Source organism: Silurus meridionalis, chromosome 2 (assembly GCF_014805685.1).
Source record: "Silurus meridionalis isolate SWU-2019-XX chromosome 2, ASM1480568v1, whole genome shotgun sequence".
Lineage (NCBI taxonomy): Eukaryota > Metazoa > Chordata > Actinopteri > Siluriformes > Siluridae > Silurus > Silurus meridionalis.
In genome coordinates, this window is record NC_060885.1 from 20217948 (window position 1) to 20236391 (window position 18444).

An 18444-nucleotide genomic window follows, 5' to 3' on the forward strand; every position below is an offset into this window, starting at 1 on the left:
TTGTTGCATTTGTGAAAAACACCGATCTACAGCGTAGAGTAATACTCATTTTTAACTTCTAACAACACTAGAAACTGTTTGAACGGATTTTTTATAAATGTAGCTTTAAAAAATTACTTTCATCATGATAAAATGAGCAAACAGTCAAAAATAATATGGTAAAGTCATCATTAACTTTACAAAATATGTTTATGATTAAATCATTTCTGGCAGGTTGAATGTGCAGCTTAACATTCATTTGAATGCGCATACACTAAAGTCACTGTAGTCTGTTGAGTTTATAATGTGTAACAGGTAAATGTTATTGCATCATTAAAATATATTCTGTTCTCAATATTATTTAATGCCACTTTCAACAGAAGACCTTTTCATAAAGCAGCTTTTTGGAAATAGGGAAATACATCTGGATCTCTAATGAGTAAGTCAGACTTGAAACTAATGACAGACAACATGAGGAAGCAGACCTGAGAGGAACCTCTTCATGGGTGACACTGAATAGTGGGATATTTGTTTTTAAGTTTACAGCAAACAATAAAATAATAGAGAAACAGTATTAGATCTGTTTAAAGAATAGAGAACCATATTTTGAATAGAATGAGCATAGGAGGCTCCAGTGGTGCTTGGGTGAGATTATAGAATCTATGTTCCAATTAGCAAACAAGCCTACATTAGACCTGTTAAAAAGAAAAAAGCAATAATTTTATTAATTTGGCATCATTATACAGAAGGCCCCATTGCAATTCAGATCAAAATGGGATGTAAAACCATCTTGTGATACCCCATGGGTGAGTAATTTTTCCACTTAACAAAACTTAACTATAACCACAATTAACTCATCTCATTAGTTAATCAGTTGTAGCTAATGCATGATTTTTTTTACAGTAAGGTCTTATCTACAAGCTCCACTTTCTAGCACAATTTTCTAAAATACTAAGCAGAAGGAGTACGTCACTAAAGTTCTTCGACAGAGGTACATTTTTCAAGAGTCAAGTCAAGAAGCTTTTTATTGTCATTTCAACCAAATATAGCTGACGCAGTACACGGTGAAATAAAACAACGTTCCTCCAGAACCACGGTGCTATATAAAACAACATAAAACAACAATCACAGAAACAGAAAAACACAGGGCTAAGGACTAGTAAGTGTCCTCACCACATAAAGTGCATGTGTGCAACCTGGTGCAAACAGTGCAAAGACAACACACAGAACACAAGTAGATGTGTTGTAACATGACAGTGAACAGTAGCAAAAATGTAAACAAAATGTTGTGCAAAAGAGCAAGTAGCAGCAATCCAGGAAAGATGTGCAAAAATGGCATGTAAACAGTTTATGGTAATAATGTAATATGAGTGGTACTGGTCATAGGTGTGCAAAGTGAGTACGAGTGTGTGTTGAGTTTGGGTTGTACAGATCAGTCACACATTTGTGTGTGTGTGTGTGTGTGTGTGTGTGTGTGTGTGTGTGTGTGTGTGTGTGTGTGTGTGTGTGTTCAGTTCTTTTTTGAGAAGCCTGATGGCTTGATGTTTCCAGTTAGCTAAGGCTAAAACAAAGAAATACACTGATCAGGCATAACATTTTGACTACCTGCTTAATATTGTGTTGGTCCCCCATTTGCTGCCAAAACAGTCCTAACCCTTTGCAGCATTAACAGCATTAACTTCTTCAGCAATTTGAGCTACATGAGCTCATCTGTTGGATTTGACCACGTGAACCAGCCTTCGCTCTCTACGTGCATCAATGACCCTTGACTGCCCATGACCCTGTCACCGGTTCACCACTGTTCCTTTCTTAGACCCCTTTTGATAGATACTGAACAATGCAGACTGGAAAACACCCCACAAGAGCTGCAGGGTCGAGAAACTCTGACCCAGTTGTCTAGCAATCACAACTTGGCCCTTGTGAAACTCCCTCAAATCCTTACACTTGCCCATTTTTCCTGCCTCTAACACATCAACTTTGAGGACAAAATGTTCACTTGCTGCCTGATATATTCCACCCAGTAACAGGTGCCATGATGAAGAGATAATGTTTATATTTACTTTACCAGTCATAATGTTGTGGCTAATCAGTATATACAGCTACAGTGGATCTATTACCTGTTGCAGCAACACAATGCATGGGATTAAATAATATTTACATGGAAACAGGAAAATGGGAAAAAATACATATGGAAATGGGGGGGAATTTGATCTCAGTGAGCATGGCATGGCATAATGGATTGGCCTGAGTATTTAAGAATCTCCTTGAATTTTCACATACACAACGGTCTCTCAAAATCACATAAAATGCCATGAAAAGTAAAACATACAATGAGGGAAAATGCCTTTTTAATAAATGGGATTGTAACTGTATGAGCTGTTCTGCTATTGTATTTCATCTGCCTCAAAATTTGATGTTTTGTGCATACTGTGATGAGTGGTTGAGTCACATTACCTTCCAGGCAGCCCAATCAATGTTCTTTTAAGTGTTCTTTTTTTTAACTGTTATGTGTAAATGCCGTAGATTGTTTTATGTGACAATTGCTTGAACACTGAAAAACAATCACATTGTTTAAGTGCTCATTTAAAATATTTTATAAGAAAATGTTATGTTGTATGCAATTCCCTAAAGTCACAGAGATCACATTTTCCAATTCTGTAATTTCTGTGAACTGTAATAAACTGAATGTGCGTGAGTAAATGTTTGCTAATAGCATCATTGTATGAGCGTGCAGGTGTAGCCACTTCCAAATAAAACAGGCAGTGAGTTTATATTAAACATATTTGGCTAATCAGAAATAGTTAGCAATACCTAAACACCATAGGGCACTAGTTACGAATCTGTGTGCAACTGACAGCACCAATCATTCTTTGAAACAACCTGTAAAATAATATTTTGTTGAATAACTTTTATTAATGTTAATTAAGCTATGCTATCCTGTTGAATTTGTAAAAGTAATCCTAAACATATCCTGCCCTGGAGCATGTTGGCCACAAAGCAAGTTTCCATGGCAATATAGCTCAGTAAAAAGTGATTCACCACCATGAGTCAAAAGTCTAAATCAAAGATAGAATTGTAAGACAGACCCTGTGAGTAGATCAGGTTTCTAACCAAATGTATTCTACTTGTGAATCTTTTAGAGAAGCCTATCATCAATACATCCTATATAATGCCGATCTGGAGTTGATTTATATTATGAACACTTGTTCGCTGAAACTTTGTTCAATTCGAGTATGTGCATCTCTTCAGGAAAATAATTAACATTTACAAATTACCATTTCTTCTAATGGCTACTTATAGCCTGAAATTAAGCCATGACACAAAAAAAATCTAAAGTCATCTTAACTGGTTTTATGAACATTAGAATGGATCCATATTCTTCAATGATCTTATGAGTTACTGGTTCCGAATCTAGTGGAACGTTTTTGGCATGAGCAGAAAACTTCCTAATATCAACAAAAAAAGCAGTAGCTGTCCTACAGAAAAATCCAACGCGATACAACATCTCACAAAAATAGGTACACCACTCACATTTCAGCAACCATTTTATATATTCTCAAGGGGCAATACTATACTATATAAAACTTGGATATGCTTTAGAGTAGTCAATGTGCAGCTTGTATAACAGTATACATTTACTGTTCTCTGAAAATAACTCAACATACAGCCATTATTGTCTAAATAACTGGCAACAACAGTGAGTACACCCTAAGTGAACATGTCAAAACTGTGTCCAAAGTGTCAATATTTTGTGTGAGCACCACTGGAACATAGCACTGCCTTAATTCTCCTGGGCATGGAATTCACCAGAGCTGCACAGGTTGTTGCTGGGATCCTCTTCCACTCCATAATGACATCACAGAGCTGCTGAATGTTAGACACATAGTGCTTCTCCACTGGAGACATACTTGGACACTTCATCACCTTCAGCTTCCTCAGCAAGACAGTTGTCATCTTGGTGGTGTGTTTGGATCGTTATAATGTTGGAAAACTGCTATTCGGTCCAGAAAGGCACCATGTTGTACTTCAGAATGTCACATATCATGTTGGAATCTATGTTTCCCTCAATAAACCGCAGCTCCCCAGTACCAGCAGCACTCATGCAGGCCCAGACCATCACCATTTATCATAGTCTCATCAGACCACAGAATATGGTTCCAGTAATTCATGATCTTGGGCAGGTTGTCTTCAGCAAGCTGTTTGCAGGCTTTCTTGTCAGCCAGCTTCAGAGAAGGTTTCCTTCCGGGACGATGGCCATGCAAACCAACTTGTTTCAGTGTAATATGTACGGTGCGAACACTGACAAGTGGAAATTCTGCTTCTGCACCTCTAAAGCAATGCTGTCAGCACTCATGCCTCTGTTTTTTGAAGCCAGCTTCTGCACCTGACGCACAGCACGATATTCTTTTAGTCTAGACCATCTTTGTGGAGAGCAACAATTTTAATTCTTAAATCCTCAGAGAGGTCTTTGCCATGTAGTGCCATGTTGAACATCCAATGGTCAGAAGGATAGAATTGTACTCAAAGCACATAATTTTAACTGCTCTAATAAAAGTCACACATTTGTACTATTTTTATAGTCCTGTAAAGCAGACAAAAAACCATGAACATGATGAATTTAGCTTTGCATGTTTAAACAACATACAGCTGTTATAACTTGTATACTTACTTTTGTTGCCAGTTATTTAGACATTAATGGCTGTATGATCAGTTATTTTCTGAGGACAGCAAATCTGTACTGCTTGCAATTTAATATGTTTTGCAGTAAGTTATCTACACTTTTACTCAAGTATGATATTCAAATACTTTTGAGAGGGAAGTACTCCGCTGTAAGATTCTGTATTGAATGAGAGAGCTGAAAAAGCCTCAAAGCAGGGTTTCTCCAACCTGTGGGCAAAGTGACTTCAAATGGACATTATGACATATCTGCAAGCCCCAGCCTTGACCAATCTACATTTATAAAATCTACATTTATAAAATACAGATTTTTAATTTAGGTGTATTCTAAATTTAAAACATTTTATTTTGTTAGAAATCTGTCGATGTATAATGTGGATGAATACTTGCTGCACTGTAAAAAAAAAAAATCCTCACCAGGGTGGTGTGATGTGGCCCAATGTGAAACAAATGACTGTTTTTGTGTGCTTTTCACAAACTCTACATTGTGAGGAACAAGCACCCAAAATCACCAAGGACATCATACACCTGGCTAACCACCGAGCACCAGAACTACATAAAACAAGAAAAGCTTTTTCCCCAAGGAAGTTTACCTCATAAACACTTAAACTTATACCTGTAACCAACTCATGTGCAATATAAACACATTCAGGTGCAATATGTCAACACGTTCCATATACAGCAAATTCTTCTTCTACCACAATTTCAATGCAGTACTTTCCACCTGCACATATCTGTGTATAAGATAAATTCTGCATGTCATTCCGACTGTACATTGTGTATAAACCTTTCTTTCTTATTTAATTTTTAACTTAAATATTGTTTTACCTAGAAATAACCCAGCAGACCAGTCACCAAAAACAAATTCCTTGTATGTGAGCACATTTAACAAATAAAACCCTTTCTGATTCTGATGTGCAAAGCAGCAGCATCACATGCAGCACCGTTCACACACTCACCAAGCGGCATGTCAGAGCCAAAGCATTCACCTCTGTCAGATTTCCAAGCCGGAATTTATAACGTTTATTGATTTTATCTGTGGCTTTGTATGATCAGCTGGGTCTCAAATCTTAGGCCCTGAACATGTAAGAACAATTTAATTAATAACTGGAATATGTAAACCACTTAGAATTATTACTTAAGAATTTTGACTTGTACCTATGTATAAGATTTGTGTGTCTCAGCACAAATGCACAGTAAAATCTATTACATTTTATCATTAATCATAATCGTAAAATATGTATACAATGTTTTATTAGACGGTGCCGGGAGCACAGTACAAACTGATAATGCAAAAGCCATAAAGTATGACGCTAAATGAATATGTTAAGGGTGTGTTAGCTGTTAAAGGGGTTTTGGGTCTCAGGAACCCCAAACAGAAGGGTTCCAGGATTGAAATAAAACAGTGCAGATACACCGACCAGGTATAACATTATTACCGGTGAAGTAAATAACACTGATTATTTCTTTCATCAAGGCACCTGTTTGTGAGTGGGATATATTAGGCAGAAAGTGAACATTTTATACTCAAACTTGATGTGTTAGAGGCAGGAAAAATGGGCAAGCTTACAAATTTGAGTGATTTTGACAAGTGCCAAATTGTAATGGCTAGACGAGTGGGTCAGAGTATCTCCGTAACTGCAGCTCTTTTGGTGTTACCTCTCTGCAGTGGTCATATCCATCAAAAGTGGTCTAAGAAAGGAATATTGGTGAACTGGTGACATTGAGCACGTGTGGTCCAATCCAACAGACGAGCTGCTGAAGCTCAAATTGCAGAAGTTAATGCTGTTAATGCTCGATGAGTCAGGACTGTTTGGGCAGCAAAAAGGGGGACCAGCACAATATTAGGCAGGTGGTCATAATGTTATGCCTGATCGGTATATGTCAAAAGATGTTGGAATAATAGAGTAGAAGGTGACAGAAGCCAGTGATTTTCATGAACAGGCAGGAGTGTGTGTAGTGGTAAGAAGAGTAATTGTGGCTGGGACTGGGTGGAGTGTTTCTGAGCACTGGGTGGGTGTTGCAGCGTGGGCTCGCAGAACTGAGTCATTCTTTAGCGATGACGCGGGGTGTGAATGGGAAGAGGGAGGGGCAGAGGGGGCTTCACCCGCGTGACTTCAGCGGGTTGCCGTAGGTTCCGGTTGGCCGTGTGACGTCACGAAGGGCCAGGAGAATTTTAGAGGCAAGATGGCGACTTCGGAGCCGGTAAGGGAGAAAGGGGTTTGCATTGATTGAGCTTGTTGACGGGCCTCTCAAAATGCCGGAGACGTTGTTTCGAGCGGGTTCTCGGCTCGTTCTTTGTTGTGTTTGCACGGTGTAATGAGCGGCGGCTTCGGTTTCGATGCAGGAGGACGGGCTGCTGCTCAACTGGATGAGTGGATGAGCCGCGATGGCTAAAGCTAATGCTAGCTAACGATCTATCTAAATGGACGGATTTTTTGGAGGGTGAATCGCAACTTACTGCCGTTAAAGAAAGAAAGGAGAATCGCTCGGAGGTTTGAAATGGAATTTGTACATCATTATACGTCGTTGTGTTCGGTACTTGGAAATGGCGGCACTTTGTGTGTGAGAGAGATGGAGAGAGAGAGTTTTTTGCCGGCTTGTCGGTTATTTCTGGCCACCTGGACACGTGTGTTGGCTGCAGCTTTTTGCTAGCTCATTTTCCAGGTCAGGTGACACCAGCATTTGTACACATCGACACGCAGATATAATCACGCAAGTCTGATAGATCCTAGGATTGCTAAACTGTCTTCACAGACATGTCGTTTAGTCGTTGATTTTGGGGCGCGTTGTGTGAGTTGTGAATGAAGGGACTGTTAGCTTGCAGGCTAACAGAGCATGAGCTGGAGTCGTGATGAGCTGCTCCGCCAGTAGAGGGCGTATTGCGTTTGGCAGCCTGCTTTCTGCATGTATTTACTGCCTTCCTGTCAGGTCACAAGTATAGTGAACGTAAATCGCTTTGTAGCAGGGATTACATGCAGGGATTAGTCAACTATTGCAACCTTTGTCTCCATATCTCTGATGGATGCTCAGTTATTTCCTTGTTTTGCCGTTCTCTCTATTTTGAACGTGTCTGTTAATCTCTAAAGATCATACATATCATGACTTACAGATTTCAAATACATTCATTTTAATGCTATTATTGGTCATGCAGCGAGCACCTGAAACTGAAGAAGGCCCAAATGATGGTCCTACACCAGTTGCTGCCAGTCCCGAACAGTACATTAAACATCCTTTGCAAAACAGGTAACTATTCTAAAACACACTGCAACTGTACATCCTGCAGGCCTTTGTTTATCATAATAATCCCTATGGGTTTTATAATCCATATATTAAATATACACCATGGCCTTTTTGACAACCTTGGTGAGAGAAAATGCTTCAATGCATTACGTACAACTTTTGAAAAAATTCTTGCCCTCACATTCATCAGTCTTTCAGTCAGTTTGGCATCATTCTGTCACCATGCATTATGTGTGTGCGAGAGAAAGAGATACTGTGACAGACTGTCCCTTAGCTGTGGGCCAATTGGAAATGCTGACCACAAACGTTGCACAGTGTGTTTCCAGAGACGTCGGCCTTGTTGCTACACACTGCTCGCCTTTCTGCTTGTTCTGCTCCAATGAGAAGCCTCACTTCTGTCGCACTTAATACACACTGTGACATTTTCAAACTTTTATCATCCATGCTTTTTTTTTTTTTTTTTTCAAGAATGTAAAAACACACCCCCTTTTTTTTGGATAAAAGTCCTGAGAGTCTAAATAACATATGCATGTCTATACTATAATATTTGTATATCATTATTCTCATTAAATATTTCTACTGCAGCAAGATTTTTACTAATAAGTACATACAGCTGTTAAAAAAAAAATCAGGAATGTCCCACGTAATAATTTTGAATGTTTGCAAATGTAGGTATTTAATCCAAATGTGAGAATATTTCAAATATTAATTTTTCTCCCCCACTGTTAACTCTTTGCAGATGGGCTCTCTGGTATTTCAAAAATGATAAAAGCAAAAGCTGGACAGAAAATCTGCGACTGATCTCCAAGTTTGACACAGTGGAAGACTTCTGGGCGTAAGTCCTCCTTTTTTTGTCCCTGTTTTTATTGCCAATTTGACAAAACACCATATACTGTTAATCTTTTGTAGAACTAATCAGCTTCTGTTTGAATTTTCCAGGTTATATAACCACATACAACAACCCAGTAAGCTTGGATTTGGCTGTGATTACTGTTTATTTAAGGTATTTTCCGAAAGACGTTATTTCTGTCACTATTTTGACAGTAAAATATCTCAACAATTGTTGTGTTCACTGATCACCCACTATATGTTGTCTGCGTCTCAGGATGGGATCAAGCCCATGTGGGAGGACGACCGGAATAAACTTGGAGGGAGGTGGTTAATGACGCTCAGCAAACAGCAGCGACACAATGACCTTGATCGCTTTTGGATGGAGACAGTAAGTCGCTTTTATTTTTGCCTTAATTATTTGTGTGTTGTTTTGATGTTGCTTTATCTCTACGTGTTGTGTTTCAGCTGTTGTGTTTAATCGGCGAGTCTTTCGACGAAGCCAGCGAAGACGTTTGTGGAGCAGTAGTTAACGTACGCCCAAAGGGGGATAAAATATCCATATGGACAGGCAACTGCCAAAATAGGGAAGCTATAATGACGATAGGGTGAGTTTTATATTATTTTGAATTTGCACTTAAACTAGCGACAGCTGTGACTGAAGTGTTGCATAATTATTAGAATCAGCTATGAGCTGCAATTATACATAAGAGACAGTTGCATTTACGAGAAACTATAAACTCTGATCTGTATAACATTGTTAAATATCTTAGTCTCGACCAGTGTATAGAATTATAGACTCTTTTTCTATAGCACGTATATTCCTAATCTTTCTAATCAGTTGGATAAACTCGTGTGTGACGTGTACAATGTTTAATGTGGAATTCTGTTTCTTCCTTTCGTTAAGGCAACAATACAAGGAGCGCTTGAATATCCCCATCAAAAACATTCTTGGATACCAGTCCCACGATGACACCTCTAGCAAAAGTGGCTCTACGACAAAGAACATGTATTCAGTTTGAAGAAAACTTTCAAGTTGTAGGTTTATAAAATTACAAATTTGCCTCACATTATGTTTGAGTTGTCAACTGCTGTAGTGTCCTTCCTTTTAAAAAAAAGAAAAAGATAAAAAAAAAATTTAACGTGCATTTGTAGTACTCCATTCTAAATGAACCACGACTATCTAATGGTTTTGACCTGTGAGAGGGACTGCATCAGCTGAAGCTATGCGAATCCTGCTAGACGATGTTTTAGAATTCAGACATTACCCTAACTAATAAACGTGCCCTAGCTGGAAAGGTTCATCAGCTTAGACTGAAAGGACATTGTTTTTCCCTCTAACCTCTTCCGTTTCTCATGCTTCTTGATATGAATCACATATAGAAATAAAAAAAAAAACCCACACGAATCCACAAGGGCAAAAAGCCGACCGCTTTCTTTACACAAATTTAATAGGCCACATCTTTTTTTAACATGCTTTGGTTTGAGGTGTTTGGCATGAGACATGATTGCAGAGGCGCCTGTAGAGAGAATGTCATAAAGGATTGTAAAGGAGTTTCGGTTGCTCTCTAGGTTTGAGATTTGGACGAGCAGCCAATTATTGTTTCAGCGATGCTGGAATTATGGAGTCTTGATTGTGGACCTACTTTCAATTTTTGTGTTCGCCCCACATCTATTTATGACGTACAGATTGCCATCGAGCTACTTAGTGAGAGGATGACTTAAAAAAAAAAAAAAAAAAATCCGTTTTCATTATTTTTATTTCCCCTTCCCTTGTTTTTCTTCTTCTTTTTCTTCCTTTTTTTCCCCTTCTTTTTTTCTGTTTGGAAGTTGTTAGTAATGTGGACTACTGCTTAATATCGAACATTTTTACAGTGAATTCTATAGTAAATGCAAATACCGCCATGCTTTAGGTGTGCTTTTCACTTTTTCCTCTTACAATTATCATTGTAAACATCTAATTTGCACCACTTGGGTGAATAAAAATGAAGACAATACTCATTGTGAATTTATTTTGCTCATAATGTATCTACCTGTAATTCCAGGATGTATATTACCTTCTTTCAAAGTAAAGGTGACATGCTTTGCATTAACCAGATTAATTGTGCCTTTTTTTTTCAGGCAGTATTATTGAAATATTCTACAAAGAAGCATAGCGCAAACGTAGATTCACTTTGTTTTGCTTCATATGTCAAGTTCATTGGTTCAGGGTTAAAAGTTCAGTTTTTTTTGTTTATATTAAAGCTCATAGGTCATACTTGTGATATGATCATAGTTAGGCACTAATGTGAATGTAAGAGCAAACATGAGGGAAAAGTTCACTTGGGCAGACACTGGTATTAAGCTGTAATACAGTCATGAGTGAAAATGTAGACCTCCTTTAATTCTGTTTTTTATTTATCAGGGCCTAAATATATAAGATATTTAATATCTACACATTAATAACTTCAGGTGAAAACAAAATGTTGTTCCCCCCCAGCAAGAAAATCAACATTTAGAAACCAGGTGGACACAGAACAAGTACACCCTGCAGTTTAATAACCTGTAGAACTACTTTTAACAAGAACCTGAAAACCTTTTTAGCATTATTCAGTTATGCACGGCTTTCTTAAGATCCCAGAAGGTCTAGATTTTGAAATATTTATTTATTTTTAATGTATTTAGCTAATGTTCTGGTGCACTTGTGATCGTTATCCGGTTGCATGAGCCAGTTTTTGCTTAAGCTGGTGGAAAGATGGCTTCACACTAGAATATTATGGTATGAGTTCATTGTTGTCTTACTGACTGCCATTTCCCAATTCCAGAGGCTTTAAAACAAGTCCAAGCTTAGCAGTTGGAATGTGGAAATACTATTTAGTTCTTGTTAAATATGGCATTAAGCATTTATGTACCAAAAATCTTAGCTATGACTGTGAATACATTTTTATTTTAGTTCTTTTTTCTGTCTACCCTTCTATAATAGTTACACTTATTACTGACATTTAATGTGCTTATAGAGGCCTGTAGGTCACATGATTTAGCTTCCTGTGCATTAAACATTCTGACTTTGGACTGTGTTTTCTGAGACCCACTCTTGGTAAACAATCCTTATCACTGTATAAATTCAAATTGGTTGGAGGCAGCCATATAATCTTTCTCATGCTAATGTACCACAGCATTTGCTTCACTAATGACCAATGTTTTATTTTATTTTTTAAGCAAGGACGGAGTACTTTAGAACACTATAGTGCCAAAAGTTCTGCTTTAATGAAGGTAGTCAAACTAATCTTGTGTATTGCAGTAATAATACCTACCTGCTAATTACTCTCAATGATTGTGTAAGTAAAAAGGAGGTAGTAATTTGTTGTTTGTTTGTTTATAAGCCAGTGAGGAACACAATTGTTATTTAAGCCCTGATGAATAAAAACACAGAAATTATGGTTTAAACTTGCGTTAAACATTGACATCTTGTGTGATCTGTGCTTAAATACTAATATGATGGTAAAACATGCCAAGCATTAAACAACAACATCTTGTGTGACGTCAATGTCTTGTCTAATGTCAACATGTAATGCTTAGACGGTTTTACTATGTTCACCACACCTAATGGTCTCATGGCCTCGAAAGAATTCATTCTATGTGCTAAACTTTGGCATTAGTGGCTCAAACACTGAGCACAAAAGTTACTACTAGGGTGTGAATATGAGAGCAGTGCTGTTAACCAAATATGCCGTTTATCTGTTAACTGTCTATTCTTTCATCCTTTATCCCTGCAAGGCTTGTGGTAGATCTGGAGTCTATACCAGGGACTCTGATGTGATAAGTATACATATTCACACACTCATTTGCAACTTACTGAAGCAAGTCCAGCTTCTCACATTTTACATGACCAAAAACTGATCTGCTAGTAATAAATATCTTCTCAAGTTACGGTATTTAATGACGTTAAGCCAATGTGTAGAGCTACACTGGCAAACCCTTAACCAAGAGCACATATTTATATAATTATTTACATATATGAATCCTTTATATGGCTCAATGGAAAATTCAAACACCACCATTCATTTTATTGGTCTTTAAATGAATTCAGTTTGGTAGCCACACAGTGTTGTCATGTGTAGATTACATTCCAGAGCATATGAATTGATTTTGCAATGTATAAATATGACTGACATGCCAAGATTCCTCAAACTATATTAAATACGCTTTATCCAATCATGACAAAATTTACATTCCCACCATATACAGAAAAATTGTTTAGCTTTGGAGGTATGAGATTAAAAAAGCTATCTATAGTGGCTACAGCCTGCGTATATTTAACGTTTACTGAATACTTCAGGTATGAAATTTCAACCAAGGCTGAGGTTTGTGCAAAAATATGCTTACATGCCTGAGTCACATCCAATAAATTAGAAGCCAGTTTACAGGTTTGCTTTTCTGATAATCCCTACAAACTTTACAGTCTGAATACACACTAGTAAGAAATAAAGATTTGTTGCTAAGGAAGGGCACGGCTAACAAGTCAGCCATCAGGATAAGATCATAGTGTTCTCTTCATCCCTGTTTGAGAGAAGTACTGAAAGCATTGAAGAGGAGAAGAAATAAAACTCCACAGCATAACTGAGTTCGAAGAGCTCAAGGTTCATGCTGAGAGTCCACTCAAATATAGCAGAGATGTGCCTGTAGTAGAAATCCTTTTGAGTAAAAAAGATGCAGTCTGACAAGAGGTTAAGGAATACGTTGTAAAGAATATACAAAGACACACCAAGTAATTTTAATACAATGTTATACGTTAGTTGGAGCCCCTCCAATCAGTAGACTTGATCCAGAGTCCAGGTGACTCTTTGCTAGCATGGCTCCTAAACATAATATTACATATTGCATATAACTATGTTCTATGAATATTGTATAAGCAGCAGAATTTTAGAGAATTATGTGCTGGGATCATCTCAATTTGTTATTTTTTTGCTAACACTGCATTACTAAATCGGATTGTTGAAAGGTCTTAGCATGTAGCACGCACAAAATGTTTCAATTGCTAAGAACAGCTGTGAAATCAGGTCTCCTGATCAAACAGTTGATAACATCAACATATTAGACTTCAGAAATGACTCTGATGCTCATACGTATAAGTTGCTCGTACGTTCATGTTCACAAAATGGCTTTTTCTGACTGAAGTACAGAGTTATAGAATGCGGATAAATTATAACCTCACTATCTTAGAAGGCAATCCACCTTTAAAGTCTGGTATCTCTCAAGGTTTCTTCCTCATGTCATCTCAAGAAGTTTTTCCATATCATCCTCACCTTGGGCTTGTTTATTAGGGATTGATTTATACATGTAAAGTTTACATCCATAAATGTAGATATGTATATAAATCTGCTTTGTTGATTTGAATTGAATTTCACACCATATCTGCTTGTGGTTTCAAGTTTATGGAACCCCAGATTGCTAAAATATGTTTCATAAATAAATAAACAAAAGGAAATGGCCCAGCCAGCTGTTTTTTTTTTTATCACACCAGCAATTAATAATGCTATATATGTTATGCATACATTTGGACAGGATACAGAGGATGGTTAGTGTGACCTGGACGATGGAGAACACGATGCGAACTGGGTAGAGGAAGCGCTCTAGTCCAGTTAGTATGCATGTGCTTGTCAAAAATGTGAGCAGCACTGTGTAGAAGCAGATACACACAAAGCTCAAAGCAGAACCCAGGTAATGCAAAAACATCAGCTCTCCTGGCTACAAGAGAAAGAACGAAAAAAAAAAACACAAGACACTGTTATTTAATATTGATAAATAGGTTTTTAGAAGATTAGGATGTGTTATGTAGATGAAGAATATGCTATTGCAGATGTCCAGTTTTATACAACTACTAATCATTAACATCTAGTTACTAAATACTGCATGTACTGTTATATTTTCATACAAGCACTGCAATGTACACACTAGTGCTAGCTCAATGTTTGAGCAAAGAAAGTAAGAGAAATTAACATTTTTGCCAAATTGATAAAATGACCAACATTCGGTTAACGTAGGTAGTTATTGCAGGAATGCACTTTTTCAGCAGAATGTGACAAGCTGGATTAAGACTAATTGCAGATTTCAGGCAAGGGTTTAAACTTTTCTTCACGGTTTGATAAATCAGGTTTTTCCAGAATTACCAATGTACAGTCCTATAACATACACACTATTTCAGAATTTATTTTGAAAAACACTTTCTTTTTTATTTATATATACTTTTTATATATGCGAGATAAACTAATGGACCAGTTGATAAACCCATAAAGATTGATTTCATCACCTGCTATTTGTACTTACATTGCAGTTTCCAGCAACAAAGGCACCAACACCAGCTAGACAACCAAATACCATGGCAGACTTACTGAAGAAGCGGTGCACAGTGCACTTCTTCAGGATATGTGCATAATGGAAAATACTGAAAATCACAACTAGACAAACAGAGAGAATGTAAAGTCGTATTTGTTAATCTCAAAATTTTCAAAATCTCAAAACCTTATCACTGGAAAAACACAGTGCACCATATGTATGTATACACAGGTCTGTCAAAACTAACATGTTTTTATGTTTATTTATTTTAACTGCACTACATTTATTAATGGGTGATTAATGCAGCGTGCATTTCTGGTTGACAAACGCACTGGTTAGTTTTGCAATTTCTTCCACAAAGTAAAGTGTATAGAAAGATGGTTTCACTTATAATAAACATACATTTGCATAAAGCATGCATATTTGTCCCTGGCCATTTTGATTAGAGGATTAAAAACTTAAAAAGTATCAATTTAGGATACATTTAAAACAGAAAAGAATTAGTTTGACAGCCCTAATATATATATATATATATATATATATATATATATATATATATATATATATATATACACACACACACACACATATATGCATGTATATATTTTCACATCATATTTCATATTACTTTTATTGTCATGTAACTCTAAAATAAGAATTGATTAGTATCACAATAGCTACGACACTCACATAAAAATGAAGCTGCGTTGATAGTAGCACTAAACAGGGAATTTTCTGGAAATTGGGTTCCACTTCCACTAAAATGTAAAAGAAAATGTAGGTCAACATTGGCATGGCAAAAAGTGGCAGAACCCTCGAAATGTTTATGGGTTTAATGTCTGGCTAACCTTATGGTGGGTATGTTATATTCTGTGCAGCAACCTCCAGTTACAGTTTTATTTGTCAGACATGAGTTGCTGTATTCCCTGCAAAAAAACAAAACAAAAAACAAACAAAACAAAAAAATATATATGTATATATGTGTGTGTGTGTGTATATATATTGATGCTGATTAACAACTAACTCCCACTGTAAATCTATTCTGGAAACACATTAGAACTTTACAGAGCATCCATCACACACACACACACACACACACACACACACACACACACACACACACACACACACATTAATGTGAATATGAAAGAAAAAAAATGGCATGGTAATTTTTTGGGGGTCCAAAAAACTTTTTGAATGTACATAGGAAACACTTGAGAGACTTCACACAGGTAATAAATCTCAAGTTTGAATCTCACAGCTGTGAGGCAAACCACACATTTTGCATCACAGCATGTTTTTCTTTTATATAAATCATTAAATATAATAAAAGATTTAAAGATCATTGTGGTCTACATGTACAACAACTACATAGAAAATTCCAGCAGTGTGACCTGAGTGATGATTCATTAATTCAGTGCTATGGCACTAAAGCAATGTTAGCCTTGTAATACTGCTACATCACTGCACAGACACAAAATACAAACTCAGTTTATCAACATATGATACAAATAGAATAACATGATAACAGTAAAAAAAAATTCAGACATACCAATTCCTGAGGGAGCAGATGTGGTTAAATCTTAATGCAAGTCCATACCTGCAAAAAGAATTGTATGCATTAAAACATAAATATGAATAACAAAAACCTAAAAAACAATATAATGGAAAGCCCCATCTGCAGCTCAGTTTAATGAATAACCCGGAACTTTGAGATAGAGGCTGAATCAGATTTACACACTTATATCAGAAGATATATTACAGGCAAATCCATCTTTTGTCCTTCCAAATAAAGTAAATAAACTAAATCATACAACAGCTAAACCAACAGCAAGAGACATTCCAATGAAAGCTTTGTCTTTGCTTTGAATTTCTTTAATGTAACATATTTGTGAGTATAGACAATTAAAAAATAATTCATATTGTGAGAATCTAAAACACCTTTTAATCCAATGCTGCTGGGCTCTCTATAAAATGTTTTTTATGATAAACAGGCCAAAATACATAAAGCACGGCTTTTTAAGATACTGCTCTCTCCCATAGTACTATTGTACTTCCAACTGAAGCTTAACTATTTTCCACTAAAAAAATAAATAATTTACATGGTTTAGACACAGAGCACATTACTAAAATGTATCGTTATTATTTATATTCAAATTGATACCACACTACTGTAACTGCCATGAGCAAGAAAGTTTGACTTACACTGTCCAGCAACCGATGAGTGAGACAGCACTGAGAGTGATGGGTAAAAAAATCCAGAAAGCCATGTCTCTTTAGATGAGTTATCAAATGACTGAGGAGACTTAGTTTGAGGTTATTCGAAATTCTCTCCCATGTAGATGTCAGCCAGCCAGTTCTTTTCCATGCTTCATTGTGTTTCTATACTCAGCATTCTTAGCCATGTCTTCCACCAACCAAACTACATTCTTTAATAGTTTCCTTTTGACAAACTTAAAACATTCAGCCTCTGTTAACCACTCCTTGCAACACATTGCCCTGTCAGAAAGCAGGAATGAGAACATTTGGGCTGGGTCAACTTCACTTTATCTTAATGTTTGCTTAGGTCTAGTGCTTATTCATTTAGCTACTATGCTCCACATTAATCAAGCTGTCTTGGGATTGCAATAATATACGTTAAGTGTTGGAAACCTTTTTTTTTTATTTTGCAAACATGCGGGTATAAATCATATGTGTTGGGTTTATTGTTTCTGTGTTATCTCCTAGAAAGCAGTACAAGGTGCTCTGGTTAGGGAACAGCAAATTAGCTGTGTTTAGTCTTGTAAACTAAAGTAAAGGAAATCAGTTAATTTATAGACCACTTCATTGTAGTTGTTTTTCAAGAAACCACCAATATACAGTTGTCCCAGTAGATAACGGCCAAATTCCAAAAAAATGAATCATCATATTTAATAATATAAGATATAAATTATACGTAATTGTTGTTTAGTTTAGTTACATAAATAAATAATTGGTTAATTATGACACCTAATGAAAAGTTCTTACTGTGAAAAGTGAAGCCCGTGAAAGAGAATAAGTGGAATAAAGAGGAAAAACTATTCCTAATTCATTATATTGTGTTCTTTTCTGTCATGATCAAACATTTTTTAGTGCTCTTCAATCTTCCTCTTATGTGTTTCTCTCTGAAAATATGATCAATTATGGTCTGATCTGATCCCGTTTTATTTCATCCTATCTTCACTTCAATTCAAGATTTTAACTGTACCCAGTGTTTAGCATCATGGATGCAAATGGTTAGTTTTATATTTAATTGTAAAATAGGTATCATGTGTGTAAGCCTATAAAGACGGTAGACTTCGAAGGTTGCACACTTCACAACTTGAAGGGCGAGTTTGAGCTGCTGCACCCCGCAATTATCAGAGAATCAAGTGCAGCCTGTGT

General features: G+C 36.6%; 2 protein-coding genes across 4 annotated transcripts; one reads left to right on the forward strand and one right to left on the reverse strand.

The window, feature by feature from the left end:
* The first annotated feature begins 6732 nt into the window (after positions 1-6732).
* On the forward strand, positions 6733-10724 carry eif4e1c (eukaryotic translation initiation factor 4E family member 1c). Of its 2 annotated transcripts, none has more exons than XM_046870272.1 (7): positions 6733-6861; positions 7811-7902; positions 8639-8734; positions 8839-8902; positions 9005-9118; positions 9196-9335; positions 9635-10724. In XM_046870272.1, exons 1-7 carry the CDS (start codon positions 6844-6846, stop codon positions 9747-9749), a joined length of 639 nt encoding a protein of 212 aa, XP_046726228.1. In that variant the 5' UTR covers positions 6733-6843; the 3' UTR covers positions 9750-10724. The 2 variants fall into 2 exon arrangements, with proteins under 2 accessions (XP_046726228.1, XP_046726219.1); XM_046870263.1 differs by lacking the exon at positions 6733-6861 and adding an exon at positions 6901-7151.
* Positions 10725-11200: 476 nt separating this feature from the next.
* On the reverse strand, positions 11201-18394 carry si:dkey-228d14.5 (uncharacterized protein LOC796266 homolog). Of its 2 annotated transcripts, XM_046870252.1 has the most exons (8): positions 18049-18394; positions 17248-17541; positions 16595-16642; positions 15891-15968; positions 15733-15800; positions 15034-15164; positions 14277-14454; positions 11201-13423 (listed from the first exon to the last, which is right to left on the reverse strand). In XM_046870252.1, exons 2-8 carry the CDS (start codon positions 17310-17312, stop codon positions 13236-13238), a joined length of 756 nt encoding a protein of 251 aa, XP_046726208.1. In that variant the 5' UTR covers positions 17313-17541; positions 18049-18394; the 3' UTR covers positions 11201-13235. The 2 variants fall into 2 exon arrangements, with proteins under 2 accessions (XP_046726208.1, XP_046726201.1); XM_046870245.1 differs by having other exon boundaries at positions 17248-18394.
* Between the last annotated feature and the right edge of the window lie 50 nt (positions 18395-18444).